Consider the following 26,515-nt stretch of genomic DNA (forward strand, 5'->3'; position numbering starts at 1 on the left):
GCCCTCCGCTAGACTTTGGCCTGCCGCCTCGGCATTTATAATTTTGTTTCAAAAAATTAACGTAACTAAATAAAGTAAATTTTAAAAAGTAGTAAATTTTGACTGTAAATTATTATTAAACACCCATAGAGAATCCCTCATGCCGATTTTCGGAGGAATTAAATTATTCTCCGGCACTTCTAGAGGCTTTCACATGACAATTTTCAGCAGAAATTGATCTAGTGTTTTGTGATCAAGTTTTAACAAAAATAACGCTTATATGGCAGCCATATTAAAAAATGGCGAAGAAAAACTTTTGACTCCAAATTATGATTATGGACTCCCTAAAGACCCCCGCATGTCAATTTTCAGCCGGACCGAAGCAAGTTTTTCTTCAGCCGCCATTTTGAATTCGCCATCTTGAATTAATTTTGACACAGGCAGTTGAGCACTGTTACCCTCTATAACATTCCTTCTAGCACATCCTACCTATTTCTAACAGTTTCCGTGACAGAAGGCTTCGAAATTTTTATGGCCGCCATCTTGTTTATTTAAATTTCGAACATTTTTTACTTCCCGCGGAAATTTACCAGGGTGTACCTCATAAAAGTGCACAAATATCCCCCATGTACTATAGTTTTTGCAGGCCGTTGATCACTAGTTTACATTTTCCACATTCAGGTCTTCTCATATTTGATTCATATCGGGAAGTATGCGTCCTATTTCTGTCAGTGAGTAAGAACTTGTAGCTTTATATATACTATAATAACATAGGAATGAAACTATTTTTCCGGATTTAAATCGCGTATATTTGTTTTTTCAAACAAACCGACGTTTCGGGCCCTTTACAGGTCCCATGGTCACGGTTGACGGCGATTTAAATCCGGAAAAATAGTTTCATTCCTATGTGTAACAATCGCGAAAACCTAAGAACTCGATACTATAATAACATTTTCACAGATAACAAATTTGTTCTAACAAAAACAGTTCATTCTTTAGGCTGATTGTAATTTGCGGTTTTTGAACACACCATACAGGATTTATGATATGTACGTACGTAATGTATGTACGATCTTGTCCTTTTATGCGTGGATAATAAATAAGATTTGAGACAACCACTATAACTTAACGTCAACTGCAGACATAATGAGTTCTATATTTACAAATTAATTTACAAATGTTTACATTTATTACTAGATACGGGTAGTAGCTTTCGATGGTCAGGTGAAGAGATACTACCCCTAGGTTTTTTTACACTTACGTTCCTACACGACGCGGTCACTCCATAGGAAACTCCAGAGAACGTTGTTGTATTTCTATTGGATTGTGTGAATATATTTTTTGGCGGAAAATCTGCATTTTGTGACGAAACTGTATTTCCATATATATTTTTAGATGATCCCGTGTAGGAAGAGGAAGATGACCGATTAGTTAGTGTATTTGAATCTGTGGTATTACTTGCTTGTTTAGGATCCGTTGGTATATATTTTAATTTGTGTGGTTTTATATCTACGTGTATTGTTTCTGAGACCGTTAATTTGTGTTTTCTCTTCGAGTTCAGCGTGTGAAAGACGAGGCGTACTGGTTTTTCGATGGCGCCTGCAAATGAAGAATTTTAGTCGACTAACAAAGTACTAAAAAAGAGGTCGCTACCTCAAAAATCATTTATCCCCTAGTGGAATTTTTTCTTCAAGTTTAAATGGGACCACTACCGAGGTTTATTCTTTGTAACAAAAAAAGAATCATCAAAACCTGTTCACAAATCAGAGTTATCGCGTAACATGCATACAAAAAAAACATACTACAGTCGAATTGAGAACCTCCTCTTTATTTAAAGTCGGTTAACTAAATTGCAAATGATAATAAAAAAAAGTAATTTACTTGCTACTCCTCGAATTTTTTATTCACCAATTTTGTAGGAGGTTGGTAATGGGAGGTTCGGGGTATCTTATCTTATCGAATGTCATACGGCATTTTGCTTTGGGGTAATGCCGCCGATATTAATAGAATCTTTGTCCTGCCGAAATGTGCGCTTAGGGAAATTTACCATCTGCAGCTTAATTTTGATTGCGCCTCCCGATCGGAAACTGCGTCTCTTCCGAGTCGACGCGCATAATTGCGATTCACCACTAGCCGATCCGAAATTTTGACATTTCTAATCGAAACAATAGTTGATTTAACTCACAAATTAGAAAGATATAGTAGGAATCAAGTTCATCTTCTCGCTCGGAAACCCATCTTATTTCGAGACTACCCGATGAGTTCGATTCCTATGTAATCAAAATCAGCAAGCTGGGCCCCAGAGAGTCTTGGAGAGATAAGTTTAAAGAGATTAATATTCTACGTCTACGAAAATGTAATTTAGGTTAACAATCATTGACTTACAATTACATGGACGTCGGGTCCGCGCTAAAAAGTGTCCGAACTTATAGGGCATTAAAATCGTATACAGAGCGTCATTCACGCTCTAGTCTTCGTTTGTTCGACTGACAGCGAAGCAAGCAAAATTAGACAGTACTGCGATGACATTACAATTTAAATTCAACGTTTTAGCTTTTTCATATTCCTTTACATGTCACTACGTTTAAATAGGTTGACTTGGGACATTTTTTTCGTGGTTTTTGTATTAGACCCGTCGTCCATTTATTTGTAAGTCAATGTTAACAATAATAATATTTCTTTTTTATGAAAAATAATGACAGACATTACGTTAATACGAGGAATAAAAATAAACTAGCTGTTCTTGACAGTCGTCTTAACAAAGTGACAAATTCATTTGTATACGCTTCTATAACAAAATTCTTGAGGGTATTCTACCTTTGGTTTGTGTATCAGAAAGGTCCTTGAGAAAGAGTTCGTCCAAGGAAGTATTGTCACCTTACCTGTTTCAGTCGCCAGGGAGCATTACTGCGTTCCGGTTTCGAAGGGTGCTGGTGAAATTACTTAAATTAATTAAAACATTGTCATATTCGTACCGTAACCAGTAGACTTTCGTTCTGAAGTACGCCGACAATCCGAGAAGCGCGTAACGGCTGAAATTATGATAGAACACAATACAGTCCGATTAGTATTACTTTCGAATCCGTATATCAACTGTGAACTGGCAAACGGTACTATCTTAAGAGGGAGCTGAGGAAAAATTCCTAATCTTCGATTTGATTTTAGAGGGGTATATCCACTTTAAAGTTAAAAATAAAATATTGTATGAGTAACTACACGATATATTCAAGCATAGACATTAATCAGAAACATAAAACAATAAAGTTTCCTCGATAGATAAAAATCACGAAATGACCTCTAATTTTCACATTTTTTCGATTTATCCTCGAAATGCTACAGCTTATTAGGACAAAAATTAGATAATTAATTATATTTATGCATGATCGACAACTGTCACTACGGCCTTTTTTTTATTCCCTTTAGTTTTAGAGTTATTCCGCTAAAACAAATTTGGTACTTTTAATGCGCAAAATTTAACATCTCCTGTCGCATGTCACGCGAACTTCAGGTATATATTTGTTTCACAAATTTGGGCGGAGTCAACGTAAAAACTTTTTTGGCATGAGAGCTCTTAATTTTCTCTTTAATATAATTTTATACTATTTCATACGTAGCGTTGCAACAAAGTCCATTGTTTTTTATAAGAAATTTGTTCTAACAAAACAGTTTACCTTTAAGCTGGTCGTAATTTGCGGTTTTTGAACACATTACAAAGGGTTTATGATATGTGTCTAGAAAAAATATTTAATAACTACATATTTTTATTTTATAAACCAGATGCTATTTATAAGACGCAAACAAGTTTTTTTCTTCACCTGTAAAGTTGTCACGCTTGAAATAGTACCGGTTGCCAGTTCACAGTCGATATGCGGAATAGGTACGGAACTAAAGCCGAGCGTACTATAGGCTGTTTGAGTTTATTCACTCGAAAATAATTAAAAAATCAGATACTTTTTACTCCCTAGGGATTATAGGATGCGCTTTACTCCCTCTACGTAAGAGCGCGCTCCCATTAACTCGTAACATATTATTTATCGTTCGACGATTGTCGTGTCTAGCTGTTCCCACTAGAGCGTGACGACAATTTATCGGTTCACGTCGTTTGCAAGATAGAATCGTTTGAAGTTGCGATTATCTGTCGTCACATTAAAATTGTGACTGTTGTTCTAGCTCTTCCCATTATCACGACAGTCTGTCGTGAACGACAGTTAATCGTGTTGTACTATATGTGAACAATTTCATTTAAATATACAAGTCACGACACTATCTGTTGTCACTACATAAGACATAATGGGAACGCGCCCTTAGTACGTCATTATAGTACTTTTAGAGCATGAGAAGTGAAAAAGTTCTTGGTTATGATGTTAGTAATATATAGCCTTGCGAGGTTGTTGTAATTTACAAATAACTCTGTGGAGACGAAGTTGGAAAACGTACGTGTTTTTGGTTTGGTTCTGGGATATAAGCGATTTGGCGACAGAGGCTGCAAAGCACTGTGCTGCTTTTCTCTAGTCCGAGGACACACTGTGTGGACTGCTGTTAGTCCAGCTTGGTTCTCTTGCCTGAAAACGTAATGTTTTATGAGAAATTGTTAACATTTTACTTTTTTTCTCATATGACTTACGCTAGATTCACAGACCTACCGCTTAGCAGAGTCGTTTCCTGAGGTAACTGCGGGGTGCGGGGAGCGAAAGTTTGCGTAATAGTTATGTCGCGCTGCACACGGCATTATTTGAACAAAATTTATCTGACGATAGAAAAAAATCCTTCGACCCGGCCAGACTCGAACCGATCTTTGTATTTTTAATTGTAACAAATTAGTCTAGTAATTTCACAAAAAATGATTGAATATCAATTCAATACACATTTAAAAAAAGCTATTTCATCGATAATTGGAAAGAAATTGGAAGAGCTCTTTTTTCTACCAAATCTCAAATTCAAGTTTCAACTGCTTCTGTGGCCGAACGGTTACCTTGCTTGACTGCCACACAAAGGTCCCGCGATCGATTCCCTGGCCAAGAGAAATATTTATATGGCCTACATTCATTTCTCTCGTGAGTTTGAGCGTAATTTGTGGTCGTCTATTTGTGTGTCCATGGCACCTGTGATACAGAGTTTTCCTAGAGCGGGGCTATGAGTGTGTGCGCGTTATTCAATCAAATTGTTATTGAATATCGTCAGAAAAATCTTGTTGAAATAATCCCGTGTGCAGCGCGACATAACTGTTATGTACACTGTAACACCTCCCGCACCGCGCAGCTACCTCAGGAGACGACTCAGTTAAATGGTTGGCCTGTAGCACAATAGTATAACAAGACAAGTATGATATGATTGCTAGATGGCAGCACATTGATTGAATTTTCAATATAAAATCAAAACTTCCTAACTTATCCAACTTAAGCATAATAAGTAATTGATGGTATTGAGCTTTTAACGATATGCCAACAGTTTAAATTAATTAACGGCCCAGAAGTTGTTATTTCTCTTTAAATTAAAAGCTATGACCAACTATTATTAAGATTTCAGTGTTTCTGTTCCATTTCTTTTTCTTCAATGGCGGTTGGGCGAGCACACATACAAGACCCGTTGCTACGTTTGTGTGGATTACTATATTTGCACAGTCGGGACGAATAAGTCGTTCCCTGGTGGTAAGCGATACGCCTGTCCTTAGCACCTGCAGTGCCACTCAGGCTTTAAATCACAAAGATCTGAGGGGCACTGCGACTGCGCCCGTCACCCTGAGACATAAGTTGACAAGTTCCATGTACCTGTAACTTCACAAGCACTTTTACCCACCAAAATCAGAACGTAGTAATGTAAATATGATCATATTACTGCTTGGCGGCAGAAACAGATAAGGTGGCAGTACTTCCCTGGACGAGCTCTTTCACAAGGAGGTCAACTGTTACTAATTTATGATGATAAAGATAGAACTCACTTATGGCCCAGCAGTGCTATCGGTGATTTTCACTTCCAGTCTGTTCAAAAAAAGGAACCGGGTAAATTTTTAATCAGAATAAAACGCAACAAAAATTTTTATAAAAAAAAGATTACGTGCGTAAAATATTTGTAAGATGGCTCTACACTACTCGGAAGGAGCCAAAAAAAAAAATGAAAAAGATTTAATAAAAATGGCTGATCAAAAATATACCCAGTTTTAAAATTAAAAATGCAATTACCTTTTTCTATTTAAATTTCTCCCAAAACTACCGTACTTCAGATGGTTATTAAGAGTGTCACTGGAAAAGTAAAGATAAAACCGTAAAGGTTAAGTTATTATTATTAATATTATTAATAATAATTTAATATTTTTATATTATAATTTCTTTTTTTTCTTGTTTTGTTGTGCACATATGCCCGTTCTTTTAGTTATAGTGTCCTGTATTTAGGTCTGCAGGAAGAAATTTCTATTAGAAATAAGCAGAACCTTTTGTTTTTAATTTCGCTTGTATTCTTTGTGACTTGTTGTATTTTTTCTGTACAATAAACTATTAAATAAATAATAAAATAAATAATATTGTTGTAAAACTAACAAAACGTTGAATGGTTTGCGTGCCACGGAACGTTAGCAAATAAAGCCGAGTACTCATTAGCGACCAGGACCCCGATTCAGAACTTTTCGATAATTTAATCGAATCATTCGATTGGAAATGGTTCTCGAATTGAAAGGCGCTTTCCGAGCTATTCAGGAGTTAAACTTTCGGTATGGATTCGGATACGATATCGTTAGCCAACAGCGTTTACGGAGTTAGTCGGTGAAGTAGATTATAAGAAAAATTAAAATCCTTTTATATAAATTTTTAACATATTAGACGGTTAAAATATATATATAAAATTGAACAAAATCAGGACTTTATTTGAAATTGGTTGTCTACATCACCATGGATGTAACTCGTGAAAATTTTCGTAGTATGAAATTTCTACGACTTTAAGTGTAATTTAAAAGCTGAGCAAAAAGAAGCACCATGCAAGACGACTATTTATAGCTGATTTGCAGAATTCAAACGCGGTTGTGTGTATCTCAGAGGAGAATTTCGTTTAGGTCGCTCGTCCATTGCTGTGAACAACAAAAACATCGAAGCTGTGCGCCGTATGATCAAAACAGACATGTGACATACATGAGATTCGGGCATCTTTAGGCATAGGCATGAGTCAAATACAATCAATACAATACAAAAATTTGGGTGTGAAAAAGCTGTGCTCTCGGTGAATTCCACACAATTTGAATGAGGCTCAAAAAACGGATCGCGTCACTTGATGCAACGCCATGTTTACCAGATTCAATGAAGGGGCGTCAAATTTGGTGTGGGACATCGTAACAGATGACGAAACATGGGTTTCCAAAGCAGCAATCGAGCATATGGATCTTGCGAGATGAGTCGAAACCAACTAAAGTGGCGCGCGTGCAAAGTTCCTCTAAGTGGACGATTGCTTCTTTTTTTAATAAAAATGGACTCGTGGCTACTGTTGCTTTGGAGAATCATTATACCGTGAACAGTGGTTGGTACACGATCATTTGTCTGCCGGAAGTTATTGACAAACTCCGTAAAAATAACTGTAAACGCCGTATCATCTTGCACCACGATAATGCCAGTTCTTACACGGCCAGACAGACAAATGAATTTTTGAAGGTGAACAACGTTGACCTAATGAGCCATCCCGCGTACAGTCCCGACCACCTGCACCTGGCACCTTGTGACTTTTACTTATTTTCAAAAATTAAGAACCAGTTACGCGGTCAACGGTTTTCATCACCTGAAGTGGCAGCCGAAGGGTATGAAAAATATGTTTCAGAGATTGTCACGGAGGAGTGGCGTAAGTATTTTTAAAATTGGTTCATTCGTATGAAAAAGTGCATTAACGCTACCGGAGAATATTTTGAGATATGCATGTGAGTACCCGGCACCCTTACCTCAGCTCAAATTAAAACTTTTCCCGTACTAACCATTGACTTACAAATAAATGGACGACGGGTCTAATACAAAAAACAAGAAAAAATGTCCCAAGTCAACCTATTTAAACGTAGTGACATGTAAAGGAATATGAAAAAGCTAAAACGTTGAATTTAAATTGTAATGTCATCGCAGCACTGTCTAATTTGCTTGCTTCGCTGTCAGTCGAACAAACGAAGACTAAAGCGTGAATGACGCTCTGCATACGATTTTAACGCCCTATAAGTTCGGACACTTTTTAGCGCGGACCCGACGTCCATATAATTGTAAGTCAATGGTACTAACGGTTCATTTTGCTTGGGTCGAGTGGCAGGGACATTGGTTTATTTCAGAATTATTTTTTTTACTAACGAAACTAAAGCCTTTTGAATGTATATCGTATATGTGTACTATTTAGTTCAGTTGATGTAAAAAAATTATCATTGGTATATGTAAAGAGGTACGTTACATTACCAAATTCGAGGTAAGTTTGTTTTTTTTTCCATCGTGAAAGTTTTTGGGAATCGTGTTTTCACACCGTATATTAATCAGTGTATATCCACAATTTACTATAAATATTTTTTCCAAACTGATTGATTCAACACTTCCACTGTTCCAAATCAACGTAAACGATCAAATAATTTTTCAAATGTATCCTTCAAACTCATTGACTTACAATTATATGGACGTCGGGTCCGCGCTAAAAAGTGTCCGAACTTATAGGGCGTTATATATAAATCGTATACAGAGCGTCATTCACGCTTTAGTCTTCGTTTGTTCGACTGACAGCGAAGCAAGCAAAATTAGACAGTACTGCGATGACATTACAATTTAAATTCAACGTTTTAGCTTTTTCATATTCCTTTACATGTCACTACGTTTAAATAGGTTGACTTGGGACATTTTTTTCGTGGTTTTTGTATTAGACCCGTCGTCCATTTATTTGTAAGTCAATGTTCAAACTTCAAGTTTATTTTTTCAAACAATATATTGCCTACAGCTTTCGCAAATTTAAAATGATCATTTAAATACATGCCAAAAATAAGTAGTAGTGTAGTGTTTTTGTCTTCTCTTTTGTTTTAGTGTACATGTACCATAGAGTATATAACCAGATACAGAGACGAAATAAGGGCCATCCATTCCTGACAACTCATCAAGCAAATTATGTCACTTTTAAATGTCAACTTTTGAATTGATGTTTATAATTGATGTATCACAGGTGTGTATGGCCCTTATTTCGTCTCTATTTCTGGTTATATGCTCGATTTCTGAAACGGACCCAACTCAGCATATGTTACAGCTCGCCGGCTGTAACGCTGATTTTCAGTTGAAACCGCTTTTAAAGATGAGATGGTACAAAAGTACTAATGTATGTAATTGTTTTTTTTCTCTTCCGTGATTGAAAATATCACATCATGGCCAACCAGTGACATTGGACAAGCACATCGAGTATATAACCAGAAATAGAGACGAAATAAGAGCCATACATTCCTGGTAACCCATCTCGTGATTTTTCACATATTAAATATCAACTCTCGTTTGCACTGAAATCACAAATTAGAAAGCTGAAACAGTACAGCGCCAACAACCGACCTGTGTGTACGTCTCCGTATATTCCAAAAATATTCTGTATTTATTGTAATAAAGATAATATCTGTAACAATGGCGCGCTGTTCCATTCGGTGGTGTGATGAAAAACAGCAGAACATCTAGTTACAAAACAAACGGAATCAAATTTCATCTGTAATTAAATATGTGATTTTTCAGTTTTCGTCCATTATAGCAAAGCTCAAGTTAAACTGGTCGATTTGAAGTGAAACAATTGACGACACCGTCAATTGTTTCCAATTCGAGCTGGCCAAACCTGGCCAGCACTATTTATACAGCAGGATTTGGCAGAATAGTTTTCAAACAAATTAAATGACATTTCGTCTCTATTTCTGGTTATATATTCTATGACGTGTACTAACATTAGTATTTAAATGTAATACCTTGTTACTATCACTAAATGGGTTACTAGTTTCAAATTTGTGTAATAGTTTTTGATCAATCAAACCTTGTTTAAACTTAGGGCACTTAGTACTGAAAATGCGTGGCTGCCCAAATTATGTGCCCGGAAGTGTATTATAACAGATATCAGATACTATTTACCTATCAGAACTGCGTTGCTTTCTGTTGCGATTAAAGCCTTCGACATATCGCTGTTCGTATGAATTTGGATTTAGTTTTCTTGCATCTGCGCCCACACTACAAAAAAGTTTTTAGTATAATTCAAATACTTATATCTGCCGTCAGGGATATTGTTGTTATAACGCTGCTCTGTTTGTCATAACGATTTGTTGTTGGTAATTTTCGAGATCGAGTGTCGTCTGTTGTTGTAAGTTAAAATACCATAGGAAATGAAACTATTTTTCCGGATTTAAATCACATATATTTGTTTTTTTCAAACAAACCGACGACGTTTCGGGCCCTTTACAGGTTGGTCACGATTCACTGAGGTGGTACAACCAGTTACGTCTGATATAAATGCAAAACATTTTTTGACTATAGTTACAAAAGTAATTAATTAAATACCTAAAGTAAAAAAGTACAAACAGTAAGAAATTCAAAGATTTTTCGGAACTTCCGTAAGCCGTCTTGTGTCGGATGCGAGCAACCGGCAACTAAATTGAGATGAAGTCGAAGTCCAAGATGTAAACAACTATCTCTATATAAATTATTGAATAACCTACTGTACAATTTAATTTATAAAATTTCTAATTATCATTGTCACATTACATCTAAAATAAAACACAAAAAAAAAAATTCAATCAAAAACACTAATAATATAAGTAATGAAAACCAAATAGGAACGAAAATTAAAAGGGACCGCTCTGAACCGTACCCGGCTCAAACGTCCCCATCACACTAGCCGCATTACCGCGCTGGATGGCCAGTGAAATCTGCTGCACCAGGTAAGATCCAGAGCGTGGATCATAGCCCCTTTCTCGGAGCCGGCGGCCCAACTCCCGCACAAATTCCTTGGCCTCAGCAGCCCAAGTCCCCGCAGTCTCCACTGCAATTGGCACAAAATCGTACATTGGTTCCAACGCGATGTATTTTGTGTGTTTTAATTTTGCCGCATATTCCGCAGCTGACCCGGCAAATCTGGTGGTGTGACTCAGATGGGACGGTGCAAATGTACTGACACACGTAGCGTCCCACAATAGGCATCGACCTCTCCGCCATGGAACCAATGTAAGACCGTCAGGCCTCTTGCCATCCGTACGGCACAACCCCGGAGGTTCCAAGACACAAGGCACGTTAGCCAACACCAAAGCCCGGCGAACTAAATCGTTAATCGCATGATGCCTTGAAAACCGCCCCGCGCACCTTATTTTTACCTTATACCTTATTTTTAATTTTACAAAGAAAACATTCCAATTTACGCTACATTACGTTTTACAAATTATTTTGTTGAATGAATTTTTATTAAGTTCTATTTATTATTAATTAATAAACAATTTTTTGCTTTTTTAACTCAAATACATCCTTTTTATGTATATTATGCAAGCCATATTTTAAAGTAAAGAAATCACTTTGTGTTATGTTTACTTTCAAACATGGAACCTATAATATACATAATAATTGTAACTTTTTCATTCAAAAAACAGACCTAAGAACATTGACTTACAAATAAATGGACGACGGGTCTAATACAAAAACCACGAAAAAAATGTCCCAAGTCAACCTATTCGAAATTTAAATTGTAATGTCATCGCAGTATCGCGCTGTCAGTCGAACAAATGAAGACTAAAGCGGAGTGTCGCGCTCTGTATACGATTTTAGCGCCTTACAAGTGCGGACACTTTTTAGCGCGGACCCGACGTCCATATAATTGTAAGTCAATGCCTAAGAAGTTTACTTATCGGATTTTTTCGATTTCCATGGGATTTCCTCATCAGATTTTGACTTTTTGGTGACTATGGGAGTGTTATACACTCCTTTGAACATTTTATACTATTTTCTGGTTGTCATGTTGACGGTGATTTGTTGATTACATGTATTGTGTAAAGTGAAAAGTCGACTTTTATTTGCGGAAAATAATTGTTTAATTTGTGCACCGTCGGCATCAGGGATAACCTCGAGAACAAACCCAAAAAACCCTCACATCACCCTTTCAAACAATTAAAGAATTTTCAAAATCGGTCCACAAAGTGACGTAGAAACCGGTAAGTACACAGACATGCTTATGAAATTAGAGGATTTTTCACGATTTCCGTGGATTCTATCATCACATTCTGAATTGGTGACAGTGGGAACATCACAAGAGTGCACCCTTTCAAACAAAAAAAGAATTTTAGAATTTTCAAAATCGGTCCACAATTGACTAATTGATAATAACGCATAGAAACCTAGTCAGCACACGCTAAGTGAGGCAAATTGAAGCGCTCCCAATGGGCCTACACGAGCGGGCGGGCCTTCAGTGCTCAAGGTCAACTTGCATCGCGAACAGCTCCAGAATTTTAGCTAAAAATGACGAAATGTGCGGTAAATGAGTGTAAAAATACGTCAGACAAACATAAAATAGATACTAACATCACATTCCACAAGGAAGTAACGCGTTTCAACTTGTATTTTGTTATAAATATTCACTAAAACCGAAAATTAACCTACTACTAAAACTTTGCCTCACTTGTGACAGTTCGTTTGATATGAAACTATCATTCTATGCGTTATTATTCTAAGGTAAAATATACATAAAACTTACATACAGCCGAACGTAACCTCCTCCTTTTTTTTAAGTTGGTTAAAAAGCAAAAAATTGTATTTGTTTGTTTTGTAAAAAAATTTTCATCCGGTTTTTAAAATTCAAATTTTCAACAAGGGCTTAAGGAAATGACGTTTAGTATACCAGTTTCAAAGTTGCATAATAGTTCTTGATCAATCAAGCATTGTTTAAGCTAAGGGCATTTTTTTTTTTTTTTTTTTTTTATTTAAGAACAAATAACTTTATTTACAATGTGTAAAGAAAAGCGGTGTCGCATAAACCTATTACAGATTTTTCTGTACACCGCAAAATGATTTGAAATTTAATATTGAAAATGCAAGGTGGTTCGAATTGTGTGTCTGGGAGTATATGTATTGTATAACAACTTACGTGGGAGGTATTCAGATTTTGGCACGTGTCTTTTTTTATTTAAAATGTCAATTAGGGTCGCCGATTTTGCTTAACAATAAAATTGAATGTCAACCGTGACCATGGCACCTAAAAAAGGGCCCGTAACGTCGGTCTGTTTGAAAAAACAAATATACGCGATTTAAATCCGGAAAAATAGTTTCATTTCCTATAATAAAATTAAAAAGTAAATAACATATTAAAACACCATTTATCCCAGCTCACGCGTTGTCCGAGAGTTGTGACCCTTCACCGAAAAACTTAAATTTTTAGCACATAAATTCCGAAAAACACGTACACGTTATATTATATCAAGTGACGGGACGAACAAGTCGTGCGCCTGATGGTAAGCTTCACGCCTGTCCATAACAGTTGCAGTGTCACACAGAGCTTTAAATCGCTAAGATCTGTGAGGCACTGCCACTGCACCCGTCACCCTGAGACATACGTTGACAAGTCCCATGTGCCAGCACCCTTATACCCTTCAAAACCGGAACACAGTAATGTTAACACGATGCTTGGCGGCAGAAATAGGTAAGGTGGCAGTACTTTCCTGGACCAACCCTTTCACAAGGAGCTTTACTGCTATAAATGGTCAAACCATTAGACAACAACGCCGGCCCGACAGTTCTAAAATCTATAATATTGGATGGCACCACTATTCTAGAAAATCCGCGATGTGTTTATATTGATTTACCTATATATACAATGTGGTTTTCTATTGCGGTTCAAGCCTTCAAGATACCGGTGTTCACGAGGAATTGGTCTTGGTTTTCTTCGATCCAAATCCGAACTAAAACATAGAAGTTATTTATAACAACCATAGATTTTTTTAAATAAAAATACCGATCTCAAGTTCGTGGAATTACGTCTGTTTGTCAACTTTTATCGAAATCGGTTAACAAAAAGTGGGTGAAATCCGATAAACCGGATTCAACCCCTAATTTACCACTCTTGGAGGTAGAATATTTTACTAATGAGGTATCCCCTTTCCATCACAAAAAAATAATTAACCAAATTTTTTTTGAAGTCGGTTAAAAAGAGCTGATGATCTTTAAACAGTCGAACGAAAAACGAAATATAGCAACAAAAATACCATTTGGACACTGCGCCACACGAGTCTTTGCCTCGCGTCAGAATAAATGCCCCCACGCGAGTAATTTCATACTAAATAATTGATGCACATGATTATATTATTCACCTATCTGTACCACATGACGATATTACTTACATATCTGTACCACATGAAAATATTATTCACCTATCTATACCACATGATAATATTAATTCAACTTATCTGTACCACATGATAATATTATTTACCTATCTGTACTATAATATGAAATGATTTACCTATCTGTACCATATGATTATTTTATGTACCTGTCTGTTCCACACGATTTTCCGATCCAGTAGCAGTTTTCAATATCGTGCTCTTCACGTGAATTTAGTTTTCTTGCAACCAAGTCCGCACTAGAAAATAGAAGTTACTATATAATAAAAATGTTGCATGTTTTTGTTATAATTCTTTGTACTGACTTTTCGGCATTCGTCGCCGCTAGTGACTTCCAGCGAGAGATTTTTGAGTAACATTCTCACCGCATATAGCGTCCAATTTTAAGGGTCTTCACAAACTTATTTTTATTTTAAATTTTTATTGAATTGATATTCAATTATTCTTTGTGAAATTACTCCACTAGTTTGTTATAATTATTAATACAAAGATCGAACACTCAGAAAAAATTCCTTCGATCCGGTCGGATTCGAACCGACGTCTTCTTGCATACCGTGCCAGACGCTATACCAACTAAGCCACGGAACGAACCAACGTTTTTTATTTTTATTATTAAAATACACTACAATTTATGATGACCAGTGATCGGAATTAAGAGAGTTAATTTAGCTAAACCAAAGAATAATGTATTAGCAGCAGTATACCTCCTTGTGAAAGTGTTCGTCCAGGTAAGTAGGTACTGCTTTACCCATTTCTGCCGCCAAGCAGTAATATTAGTATTACTGCGTTCCGGTTTTGAAAGGTAAGGGTGCTGGTGAAATTACAGGGACGCGGGACTTGTCAACTTATATCTCAGGGTGACGGGCGTAATGGCCGCTCAGATCTTTGCGATTTAAAGCTCTGAGTGGCACTGCAACTGTTACGGACAGGCGTGCAACTTATAATCAGGCACACGACTCGTCGTCACTTGATATTATAAAAAAATGTGGACCCGTCTTCCGGGATATGTAGAAAGGAATGTCCACGTCATTCTTTAGTTTAGCTATATTGACTCCCTCAGTTGAGATCATTCTATGTGGAATTTGGGCAGAGTTGACACGCGGTTCTGCGTAATAGTAAGAGTGACTTGGTCCGCATGAAATTTATCGAAAGAAGGTAGAAAGAACAAAGTAAGAAAGGAGATGGAAAGGAAATTGAAGGCTGTAACAAAAAACAATGGTATAAAAACACAGATACAATACTAGAAAACACTCCCTTACTTAAATTACATACGGATATGCTTATGGATAAATATAGACAGTTACCCCAAAAGGGCCTGTATTCGTTTATATATTGCTGCCTTGAAGTCACGGCTTTTCTTTTCGAGAATTTTGTAAGGGCGCGTTCCCATGACGTCGTAACGTTTATCGTTGATTGACTGTCGCGTCTAGCCTGTTCCCATATCTCGACTATCTGTCACGTTTATTTTATCGTTGAACGACTGTCGTGTCTAGCTGTTTCCACTAGATCGTGACGACAATTTATCGGTTCACGGCAACCGCCTTGTCGTATCCACGACAGAATCGTTTTTATCCTCACATTTTATCGTGACGATTTATTTATTCATATATATCAGGTGACTGTCGTTCTAGCTCTTCCCATTGTCACGACAGTCTGTCGTAGTAACTTCAAAAAAGTCGTAAACGACAGTTAATCGTGTTTTTTAAATGTACAGGCTACGACACTTTAAACTGCACGGCTGTCTGTCGTCACGACATAATGGGAACGCGCCCTAAGAAGCAAAGTAAGAACGACAAAGAAAAAGAATAAGAACGATTCAAAATTTCAAAAGTAAGGGACCAGGAATCCGAGAAAAGGGCGATAAAAAGGTGGAATGATGATTTTTTAAAAACTTTTATTTAGGGGCTTTGATCGTTTTTTGAACATGTGCGCTCCATTAGAAAAAACTTAATAAAAGTCTGGATTTTATAGATAGATCAAAACACTATCTAGCCAAACATGTATATAAAATCTTCGCAGCATTACATGTTGGCTCCTACAAAATGGAACCACTGTGAAACCACCCAACAATGTACTCATCCGTAGAACAAAGACTTATGTGTAACACTGTTCATTCTCAGGACACTGTACACTTCTATTGTTCTTCTTCGCTTTTGATATCAGATCGACTGTTGTTCGATTTTATATTTCCAGAACGAAATAAAATCTGAAAATTCTGAATGCACCTTTAGATAAGTCTTAGGTTGAATAACGAAATTATGTATTTATCGTCTTTTCGCTCGTCGGGCTCTGTTCTTCGGAGGAAACCAGTCTGGGCAATGAACCGCGTCCTGACAGGTTCCGTCCCAAGAGATTCCGAAGAGATTCATTATTATGGATATTACAATGAACCTCTTTTTGTTCGGATGATTCTGAACATGTTTACTTGTAAAATAGCAGAGCCCGTGCTTAAGCATTTTGTTGGCGTGTTGGCATGACAACCCACTCAAAACTTTATATTAAATTAAAATGTAGATCAAGGGGTGCACTTTTTATTTTATTTTACTTTTATTATTATTATTATTTAGTATTTTATTTTATTTTATTTTATTACATTAACAAATTTTGAACTGTAAAGTAACATACTACCTAAGGTTTCTGTAAAACTAACAATTGGACTTGAGTTGTCTTGAATAAAAAACTATTTTTATTATTACGTTTCGGGGCGATTTATATTGAGCCCTACTTACTTGTTGAGTGAAGGGGTTCTGTGGCGTTGTGCGGCGATTATCTTTTGTGCACTTTGTGGACATTCAGGCGTTGCTTTCAAATTACATAACTGCAGTGGCCTAAAATTACATAGCTCCTTGTGAAAGCGTTCGTCCAGGATAGTACTGCCACCTTACGTATTTTAGCCGTCAAGCAGTAATGTGAGCATTACTGCGTTCCGGTTTGGAAGGGTAAGGGTGCTGGTGAAATTGACAAGCATATAGGACTTGTCAATTTACGTCTCAGGGTGACGGGCGTCAATTTTGAAACATCAAAACTCGGCCACGAAAATATCGTCGCGTTTGAAGCGCGATTTTAAAGCGTCAAAACATCAGCGTTGTCAATTTGTGGGGAATTCCCCAAATTGAGGGGAATTTCAACGAATTTCAACTCGATTGGGGATTTTGTGGGGATTGGCGCTATGTGGGGAAAATGTGAGGATTCTAAAGAATTTTAATTTCTTCCCACAACTGTTTTACGACAGTCCTAATCTTATGTTGTTCCATCCTCACACCTTTCTAGTCATCGAGTATATAACCAGAAATAGAGACGAAATGTCATTTAATTTGTTTGAAAACTATTCTGCCAAATCATTACAGTGCGACAACTGCGCTCGGATTGGCCAGCCCGAATTCGAAATAATTGACGGGTGTCGTCAATTGTTTCACTTCAAATCGACCAGTTTAACGTGAGCTTTTCTATAATGGACGATAACCGAAAAATTACATATTTAATTACCGATGAAATTTGATTCTGTTTGTTTTGTAACTAGATATTCTGCTGTTTTTCCTCACACCACCGAATAGAGCCGGCATTGTTAGAGATATTATCTTTATTACAATAAATACAGACTATTTTTGGAATACACGGAGACGTACACACAGGTCAGTTGCTGGCGCTGTACTATTTCAGTGTAAACGAGAGTTGATGTTTATAAGTGATATATCACTGATGAGTTACCAGGAATGTATAGCCCTTATTTCGTCTCTATTTCTGGTTATATACTCGATGGCTCGAGCATTCTGTATTATTTCGTCGTCATTTGACGTCACACTGCGCCTAGCGCATTAGCGAGAATTCGCAGACGTGATTTTTGGCTCGTTTGTAGTTTGTACGTTACAAATTGACCACAAAGTTCATTATGCTATGTATAATATCGTTACAAAAATATAAATTGAGCCTTAGATCTTTGCGACTGAACGGTCTGAGTGGTATTGCTACTGACGGATAGGCGTGACTAGTCCCGTCATTAGGTATTATAAATAATCTCAGTACAGAGTACTAAAAAAACCAACCTCAAAAGTACGTGGAATTACGTCTATTTGCTAAGTTTTATTGAAATATCCTCTAGTTCGCCACTATACAGGACTTGATACTGGAGATAATAAAAATAGGTTCTCACTACGACACTACTCAAAGTAGATATAAGAGAGAAAAACGCCTTGAATTGGAGAAATAGCAAAATCAACTAAATAATTGCTAAAAGTAATTGCTCCTAAATTAAAGTTAGGCGCTTTTATGTTATGGAAATACCCTCTTTCCAACAAAAAAAGAATCATGAAAATCGGTTCACAAATACCGGAGTTATCGCGTAACATACATACAAAAAAAAGAAAAAAAAAGAACATACAGTCGAATTGAGAACCTCCTCCTTTTTTGAAGTCGGTTAAAAAAAGAGAAACACATCATAGCCAAGGGGCAGAGGAAGGCAGCCCCGGATCCTAGGGTGAACAAACCACGGCACCGGGCCAAAATAATAATATAATATGTTTAATAAAAATAGCTTCAAAATTAAAATCAAATCCAAAATAATCTTTATTTCATGGGTAACCATTATTACACTGAAATCGTCACATTCGTTAAACTCTACCGCTCATTCGTAAGACAGATTCCCCTGAGAAGAATGAGCAAGAAACTCTAGGGGTTGCTCTTTGTAAACAACATACGTACGCTTCGAGCACACGTTGTTCTATCGATTATTCATTTGATTTTAAAATATCTGCCGCTAACCTATCTGCGTTCAACAGTAGCTCAGGAGGAATAGGAAGGATTCTTTTGCGCAGAAATGGGTATGGCGGCAGTACATCTCTGGACGAACTGTTTCTCGTAACTTTTTTACATAAAAAAACCGTGTCATGCTCTGTAGCCACGCCACCCTATTTTTCATTATTATGATGTTACCGTTGACTTACAATTATATGGACGTCGGGTCCGCGCTAAAAAGTGTCCGAACTTATAGGGCGTTAAAATCGTATACAGAGCGTCATTCACGCTTTAGTCTTCGTTTGTTCGACTGACAGCGAAGCAAGCAAAATTAGACAGTACTGCGATGACATTACAATTTAAATTCAACGTTATAGCTTTTTCATATTCCTTTACATGTCACTACGTTTAAATATGTTGACTTGGGACATTTTTTTCGTGGTTTTTGTATTAGACCCGTCATTTATTTGTAAGTCAATGGATGTTACCGATTGTAATATACGGCTGACGTACATAATGTATACATGTATTTTTACTAACTCTTCCACAAGGAGCTCTACTGCGACTAAAATTTTGCGTCTCTTGTAGGTACACCTAGAGGTAAAATTACAGTTTGGACACCTGTGACATTTCGGACCGTCATGTTATGCAAGGCTGCGTAGTTGTTGTTTCACGCGAGTGTTTGTATTGATACCTGAGCAAGCGAAGGAGTTTAAGATTGAACCACGGGCGAAACGAGTGGTTGGAAAATAGAATCCAGAGCGCAGCGAGGGTGTCAACGACGTAAAATAACTGCCGAACGAAACACACAACTTTTCAGCTCACTATAGCGAGGAAAATGATAGATGAAAGAATAACAGTTGAACTATGACAAAATGAGTTATCGTTCTCGATTTAATGTCAACAAGTAAATCAACGGATTTATATTACATTAATTTCATAATGTACGACAAATTGCGTAGTTGAACGTGTCATATGTTTTTTTTTCATCGAAAGAAAAAGTTAGGTGCATTGGGTGCACCACGTAGAGTTCGAATTTCAAAAGCCTTTTCCGCGCTAGCGTGGAAAAAATGCTTTAGCGCGCAGATTTCTAATTAGAAAGAAACCCTTTCCGAGCTAGTGAGGTGAAAAAGAAATTTTATACGCATCGATGACGAAAATAAACGTTCAAACTTTAGATAGATTAAATCCCTCAATTCCGGTCACTGGTTATGTATTCCTTACCTTTGTATGCGTGACCCAGTGTTATTATTAAAGTTTTTATTGCTAACGGTCAAGTACGCACGATGGACACAACCACATTTCTGTGGGCAAATTTCCCGGTGGCCAGGTTTTTTGCGTTCTCTTCCTTCAAGGCCAATATCGTCGTCCGTTGATTTCGCATAGTTTTGGAATATTGGACTACTAGAGTACCTGAAAAGACATTATCGTAACTTTAATTATAATAAATATAATAAAGCTACATTTTTTTATAATACCCAGTGATGGAATCTATAAAGTACTAACCACACACATCAGCAGGCTGATTCTAATCATCATCCGAGTCTCGAAATCAGATGGGTTTCCGAGCGAGAAGATGAACCTGATTCCCACTATATTTTTCCAATTTGTGAGTTAAATGTCAAAAGTTTCCGATCGGCCAGTTGTGAATCGCAATCGCCTCGACTCGGAAAAGACGCAGTTTCCGATCGAGTGAGGCAATCAAAATCAAGCTGCAGAGTCGTGCCCGTGACGTGGACGGGCCATGCTCCGTCAGGGGCTCAAAAAATATCGCTGCTTCTATTTTGCATGAACTCGTTCACAAAGTTTTGTAGAAATTAACAGAGTTGTAAGTAAAATAAGCTAGTTTAATTTAAAGTCAAATAATCAATTATTCCATAGGTAAAATTTTTACACTTGTCAACGTCATATTTTTTAAGCTACTGCTCGTTCATTACGCTGACCTCCACGAGAAGAACGAGCAAGAAACTCTAGGGATTGCTCTTTTCCCTTTGAATCATAATTGTGTGGAATCTAGACTCTTCTTGTCTTTCCATACATCTTTATCTAACAAATACTCTTCAATTTTGTAATATGACTTTTCAATTAAAATACTTTTAATGTAAGTTTTAAACTTAGGAAATGATAAACTTAATATATGCTCCGGAATCTTATTGTAAAAACGTATACAGTTCCCCATAAAAGAGTTGTTTACTTTAGTTAAACGAAATCGTGGTACCATGAGTTTGGACTTAGTTCTAAGGTTTAGGGATATCTTCTTTCTTAATGAAATTATGTGTATGTTTACGGGCATATAAAATATTTGAGTAAATGTTCTGCGATGCCACAGTCAAGCTACCAGCCTCTTTAAACTTTTCTCTGAGAGAAACCCGAGCCTCTTGGAACGATTACAACAATGAACTTTAAACTTAATAATCTCAGTACAGAGTACTAAAAAAACCGACCTCAAAAGTACGTGGAATTACATCTATTTGCTAAGTTTTATTGAAATATGAAATATATAAAAATCGGTTCTCACTACTCAAAGTATAGTGAGAGAAAAACGCCTTGAATTGGAGAAATAGCAAAATCAACCATTAAAGTAATTGCTCCTAAATTAATGTTAGGCGCTATTATAGGCCTAAATTAATGTTAGGCGTAATTAAAAACAAATAATGTACGTAGTCAACAGTACCTGGCTTTTTTGGAGTACGTTTTTTTGATAGACGATCGCTTTCTTTCATTGTCACAGTCGTTTTGTCGGTGGAACGCTCGTCTAGCGGGACACGTTATACGGCTGAAAGCATATGTTAAACATGAAGTTTTAATATTGAATTTTAAAATAGGGCGTAAGTATTATAAAACAGTCGTTAAAACCTAAAACGTGCTACTCTGAAAAATCAAATTAATGTCACTTGCGCCCTTACTACAAAACTCCCACGATATAATGTTAACATCGAGTATATAATCAGAAATAGAGACGAAATAAGGGCGATCCATCCCTGACAACTCACCAGGCAAATGGGCCTTATATCACTTTTAAATATCAACTCTTGTTTTCGTCGTTCACAAATTAGAACGCTGAAATAGTACAGCGCCAACAACTGACCTGTGTGTACGTCTCCGTATATTCCGAAAATATTCTGTATTTATTGTAATAATGACAATATCTCTAACAATGGCGTGCTGTTCTATTCGGCGGTGTGGGAAAAACAGCAAAACATCTAATTACAAAACAGATGAATCATAATTTCATCGGCAATTATATTATAATTTCTCAATTTTCGTCCGTTATAACAAAGTTCAGGTTAAACTGGTATTTTTGTAGTGAAACAATTGACGACACCCGTCAAGTGTTTCGAATTCGGGCTGGCCAATCCGAGCGCAGTTGTCACTGTAATGATGTGTTCAAACAAATTAAGGAACATTTCGTCTCTATTTCTGTTTATATACTTGATTAATCTTAATAATAATATACTTAAATGTGGAAGCAGTGGAAATGCCTATGTTGAGATAGATGTGTGGAGTGACGAGAAAGGATAAGATAAGGAATGAATATATCAGGGGAAGTTTGAAAGGGGCACCAGTGACGGAAAAGATGAGAAGTAGTAATAGGTTAGCGTGGTATGGACATGTCATGCGGAGGCAAGAATGTCATGTGACGAGAAGAGTGCTAGGTATGAATGTGGAGGGATATAAGGAAGGCCAAAGAAAAGATGGATGGATTGTGTGACAATAGACAACATTAATATGTAACACTTAATTAAAGTGAATAGCGACATCTCTAGCCAGATTTGGGACCTGTAAAGGTGCCGAACTAGGTCACAAAATACTTTCATAGATTTCTCATAGATGGCGCTACGGCTAAAAAGTCGTTAAAAACCAGATACAAAGATCCAACAACAAGCACATAGAGGAATACGGAATTCGGTCGAATCGAAGGAATTTTTTCTAAGTTAAAATAATATGAATAAATTAAGAACAGGCGGAGAAAAATTTACACAGATTTGGGCAGCTGGCGGTTTTAGTTTTGCACGCCATTGTTAGAGATAATATCTTTATTACAATAAATACAGAATTTTTTGGAATATACGGAGACGTATACACAGGTCAATAGTTGGTCTGTCTATATTTCAGTGCAAACGAGAGTTGATATTTATAAGTGATGTATCACTGATGAGTTACCAGGAATGTATGCCCTTAGTTCGTCTCTATTTCTGATTATACGTGAGGCGGCGGGGCACTATAAGTTTCCGGAATGAATAAGAAAAAAATACTATAAATGGTCAGAAATAAATTAATTGTTTCTCAAAAGTCCGTTAGCGTTAATGCACTTTTTCAAACCAATTTTGAAAACGTTTATGCCACTCCTCCGTGACAATCTCTGAAACATATTTTTCATACTCTTCAACAGCCTCTTCAGGTGATGAAAATCGTTGACCGCGTAATTGGTTCTTAATTTTTGGGAATAAATAAGAGTCACAAGGTGCCAGGTCGGGACTGTACGCGGGATGGCTCATAAGGTCAACGTTGTTCACCTTCAAAAATTCATTTGTCTGTCTGGCCGTGTAAGAACTGGCATTATCGTGGTGCAAGATGATACAGCGTTTATGGTTATTTTTGCGGAGTTTATCAATAGCTTCAGGCAAACAAATGGTCGTGTACCAATCACTATTCACGGTACAACGATTCTCCAAAGCAACAGTAGCCATGTGTCCAGTTTTATTAACAAAAGAAGCAATCATCCGCTTAGAGGTACTTTGCACGCGCGCCACTTTAGTTGGTTTCGGCTCATCTCGAAAGACCCATACGCTCGATTGCTGTTTTGTTTTGGGATCGTAACTATAAATCCATGTTTCGTCACCTGTTACTATGTCCCACACCAAATTTGACGCCCCTTCGTTGAATCTGGTAAGCATGGTATTACACCTAGTGAGATCCGTTTTTTGAGCCCCAGTCAAATTGTGTGGGATCTACCGAGAGCACAGCTTTTTCACACCCAAATTTTTGTGTTGTATTGATTGTATTTCACTCATGCCTATGCCTAAACATGCCCGAATCTCATGGTATGTCACATGCCTGTCTGTTTTGATCATACGGCGCACAGCATCGATGTTTTTGTTGTTCACAGCAGTGGACGGGCGAAATTCACGAAATCGTCACTGATATTCACACGACCGCATTTGAATTCTGCAAACCAGCTATAAATAGTCGTCTTGCATGGTGCTTCATCGCCAAAAGCAGTTCGAAGCCGAGCGAAGCTCCGCTGAGTTGTTAAATTACATTTAAAGTCGTAGAAAATCATACTACAACAATTTTCACGTGTTAAATCCATGGTGATGTAGACAACCAATTTCTAAAATGACGACACAATGTACAAACAAGTGACAGTCAGATAAAACAAACTGTATTCTACAGCCAAAGAGGTCCATTTTCAAATGTTGTAGTTACTTTTTAAATTTTGTCCATGTAAGTGGCCAGTTCTGGAAACTTATAGTGCGACCTATGTATACTCAATGACTAGAAAGGTGTGACCGTATGTAAGTATGGTAATAACCGCTGATAAGGAACAGAGGAAGAACGAAGGACATGAAGAAGAATAAGATATATAAACTAATATTTTTTATATAATACCAAGTGACGGCACGAACAAGTCGTGCGCCTGGTGGTAAGCGACACGCCTGTCCATAACAGTTGCAGTGCCGCCAGTGGTGGTTTTTTGCGATCTTGGCTGCCCTAGGCGCCAGGCCATGTAGTCAGTACCAGCATCCGTCCAGTAGTTTTTGAGCTTATCGCGACCAGACAGACGTAGTCATGTATTGATTATACATTACATTGTAGATATGTAACTTATCTATATTTTAAGCATAAAACGTACGAAAGTGATTTAGGAAGATTATTGTTACACGATGCGGTGGAGTAGAATAGAATAGAATAGAATAGAATTATTTATGTCGGACCATGATCCATAGTAATTTTAGTAATATAGTAAATTTTCTTACGTGCTTTGGTTAGTACACTATAAAATTACTTAATTCTAGAGAAATGTCACGCCTAGACCACTATCCTAAGCACGTGTAGCACCCAATGTAGTTGGTACGGGTAGGCCAGGCTGTTGGCAACAACGGCTAGGATGCCATTAGCGCTGCCGTGCACACGCATCATGAGTGAGGCAGACTTCTTGCGCATAATGGCATGAAAGCCATCTCTACAGGGTCGCGGCAGCCCCGTTAGCATCCTAAAAGCGTTGTTATATTGCACCCTTAATGTATTCAGGGTTCTCTGCGTATACTTCACCCACAGGCTGCTTGTGAAAAAGTGCAGGCCCGCCATAATGTGCGTGAGCCTTTAGAATATTTAAGTACTTTGAATTATTTCTTGTTATCGTCAGTGGATTTTTTGTCACGATCGGCTGCCTCTAAAATCTGACCGCCCAAGGCCCGGGCCTCCAGTAGCCAGGCTTTAGGGCAAATAAGCCACTGAGTGCCGCTCAGAGCTTTAAATCCCAAACATTTGAGGGGCTCTGCCACTGCGCCCGTCACCCTGAGACATAGGCTAACAAGTCCCATGTGCTGTAATTGTGAATGTAATGATGCGTACGGGAAAGGAATGGAATACTCCATCGGAATGGTACAATTTGGGACTATTCAAGAATAGAGTTAATAGGCATGTTTTAGGCAAACGCGGTCACATGGACCGATTATTTATATATTTTTTATTTTGCCTTAAAATAATTAATGTTAACAATTTCAAGAAAAAATTAAAACACAATTATTTTTTATAGTATTGGCTTTTAAAGCCAGCTGCGGCGCTCTTCAGTGACTGCCGCAACATACAATATTTTCATTTAAAAGCGACACTTACAAAAATAATTCATAAAATACAGTAAACAATGCACTTTATTACAATGTAACAATTGTAGTTAGCTCAGAAACAGTAACATTATTAATATAGACTGTGACTGTACTAACCGGTAAGTCCTACTGGTAGGACCACGGGCAAAAAACTTTGCCCTTGGTCTAACTAGTTGTACTACGCAGTTAGAACACGGGCAATGAATAAAAAAAATATTCAAAAATTTATTTTGAATGTCTGTTAATAGAAAGTTAGGTCCCAGTTATCTTTCCTTCCTTCAATTCCGGTTTTTATTCTCACTCCTTCACTGTTCATGCGGTCATTTGACCTCCATATCACCAGATGGAAAGTGACGATAAGGTCGACGATGTAGCATGCACACCAAAATAATGCCTATTCACTCTCGCCTTGAAAAGATCCAAGTTATAGCGTTTGGGGAACAAGTCCGCAGGTAGGGAATTCCACTCTCTAGCCGCTCGCCATATATTCTTACGAAGCAAAACGATTCGTGAGAATCCTGGGAATATCCACAACATAGGGGTGGAGTCCCAGCCCACGTCTAGTCCTCCGATGACGGAAAGGGGAAGGCGGAATTAAGTCGTGTAATTCCATCGTACACTCTCCGTGATATATCCTGTAGAATACCGA

General features: G+C 37.3%; 1 protein-coding gene across 1 annotated transcript in view; it reads right to left on the minus strand.

Annotated features, from left to right (window-relative positions):
• Window positions 1–976: 976 nt before the first annotated feature.
• Window positions 977–26,515, minus strand: part of LOC113234497 — a 28,381-nt gene continuing 2,842 nt past the window's right edge. Inside the window, exons 3-11 of the mRNA XM_026469833.1 lie at window positions 21,708–21,809; window positions 20,258–20,446; window positions 14,452–14,541; window positions 13,766–13,861; window positions 10,062–10,157; window positions 6,159–6,218; window positions 4,417–4,541; window positions 2,955–3,011; window positions 977–1,578 (exon numbers count right to left, since the gene is read on the minus strand). Coding sequence (XP_026325618.1) covers window positions 1,151–1,578; window positions 2,955–3,011; window positions 4,417–4,541; window positions 6,159–6,218; window positions 10,062–10,157; window positions 13,766–13,861; window positions 14,452–14,541; window positions 20,258–20,446; window positions 21,708–21,809 — 1,243 coding nt within the window. The 3' untranslated portion in view covers window positions 977–1,150. The remainder of the gene's footprint in view (window positions 1,579–2,954; window positions 3,012–4,416; window positions 4,542–6,158; window positions 6,219–10,061; window positions 10,158–13,765; window positions 13,862–14,451; window positions 14,542–20,257; window positions 20,447–21,707; window positions 21,810–26,515) is intronic.

The sequence above is a fragment of the Hyposmocoma kahamanoa genome, unplaced genomic scaffold, assembly GCF_003589595.1.
Source record: "Hyposmocoma kahamanoa isolate Upper Pololo Valley unplaced genomic scaffold, ASM358959v1 84, whole genome shotgun sequence".
Lineage (NCBI taxonomy): Eukaryota > Metazoa > Arthropoda > Insecta > Lepidoptera > Cosmopterigidae > Hyposmocoma > Hyposmocoma kahamanoa.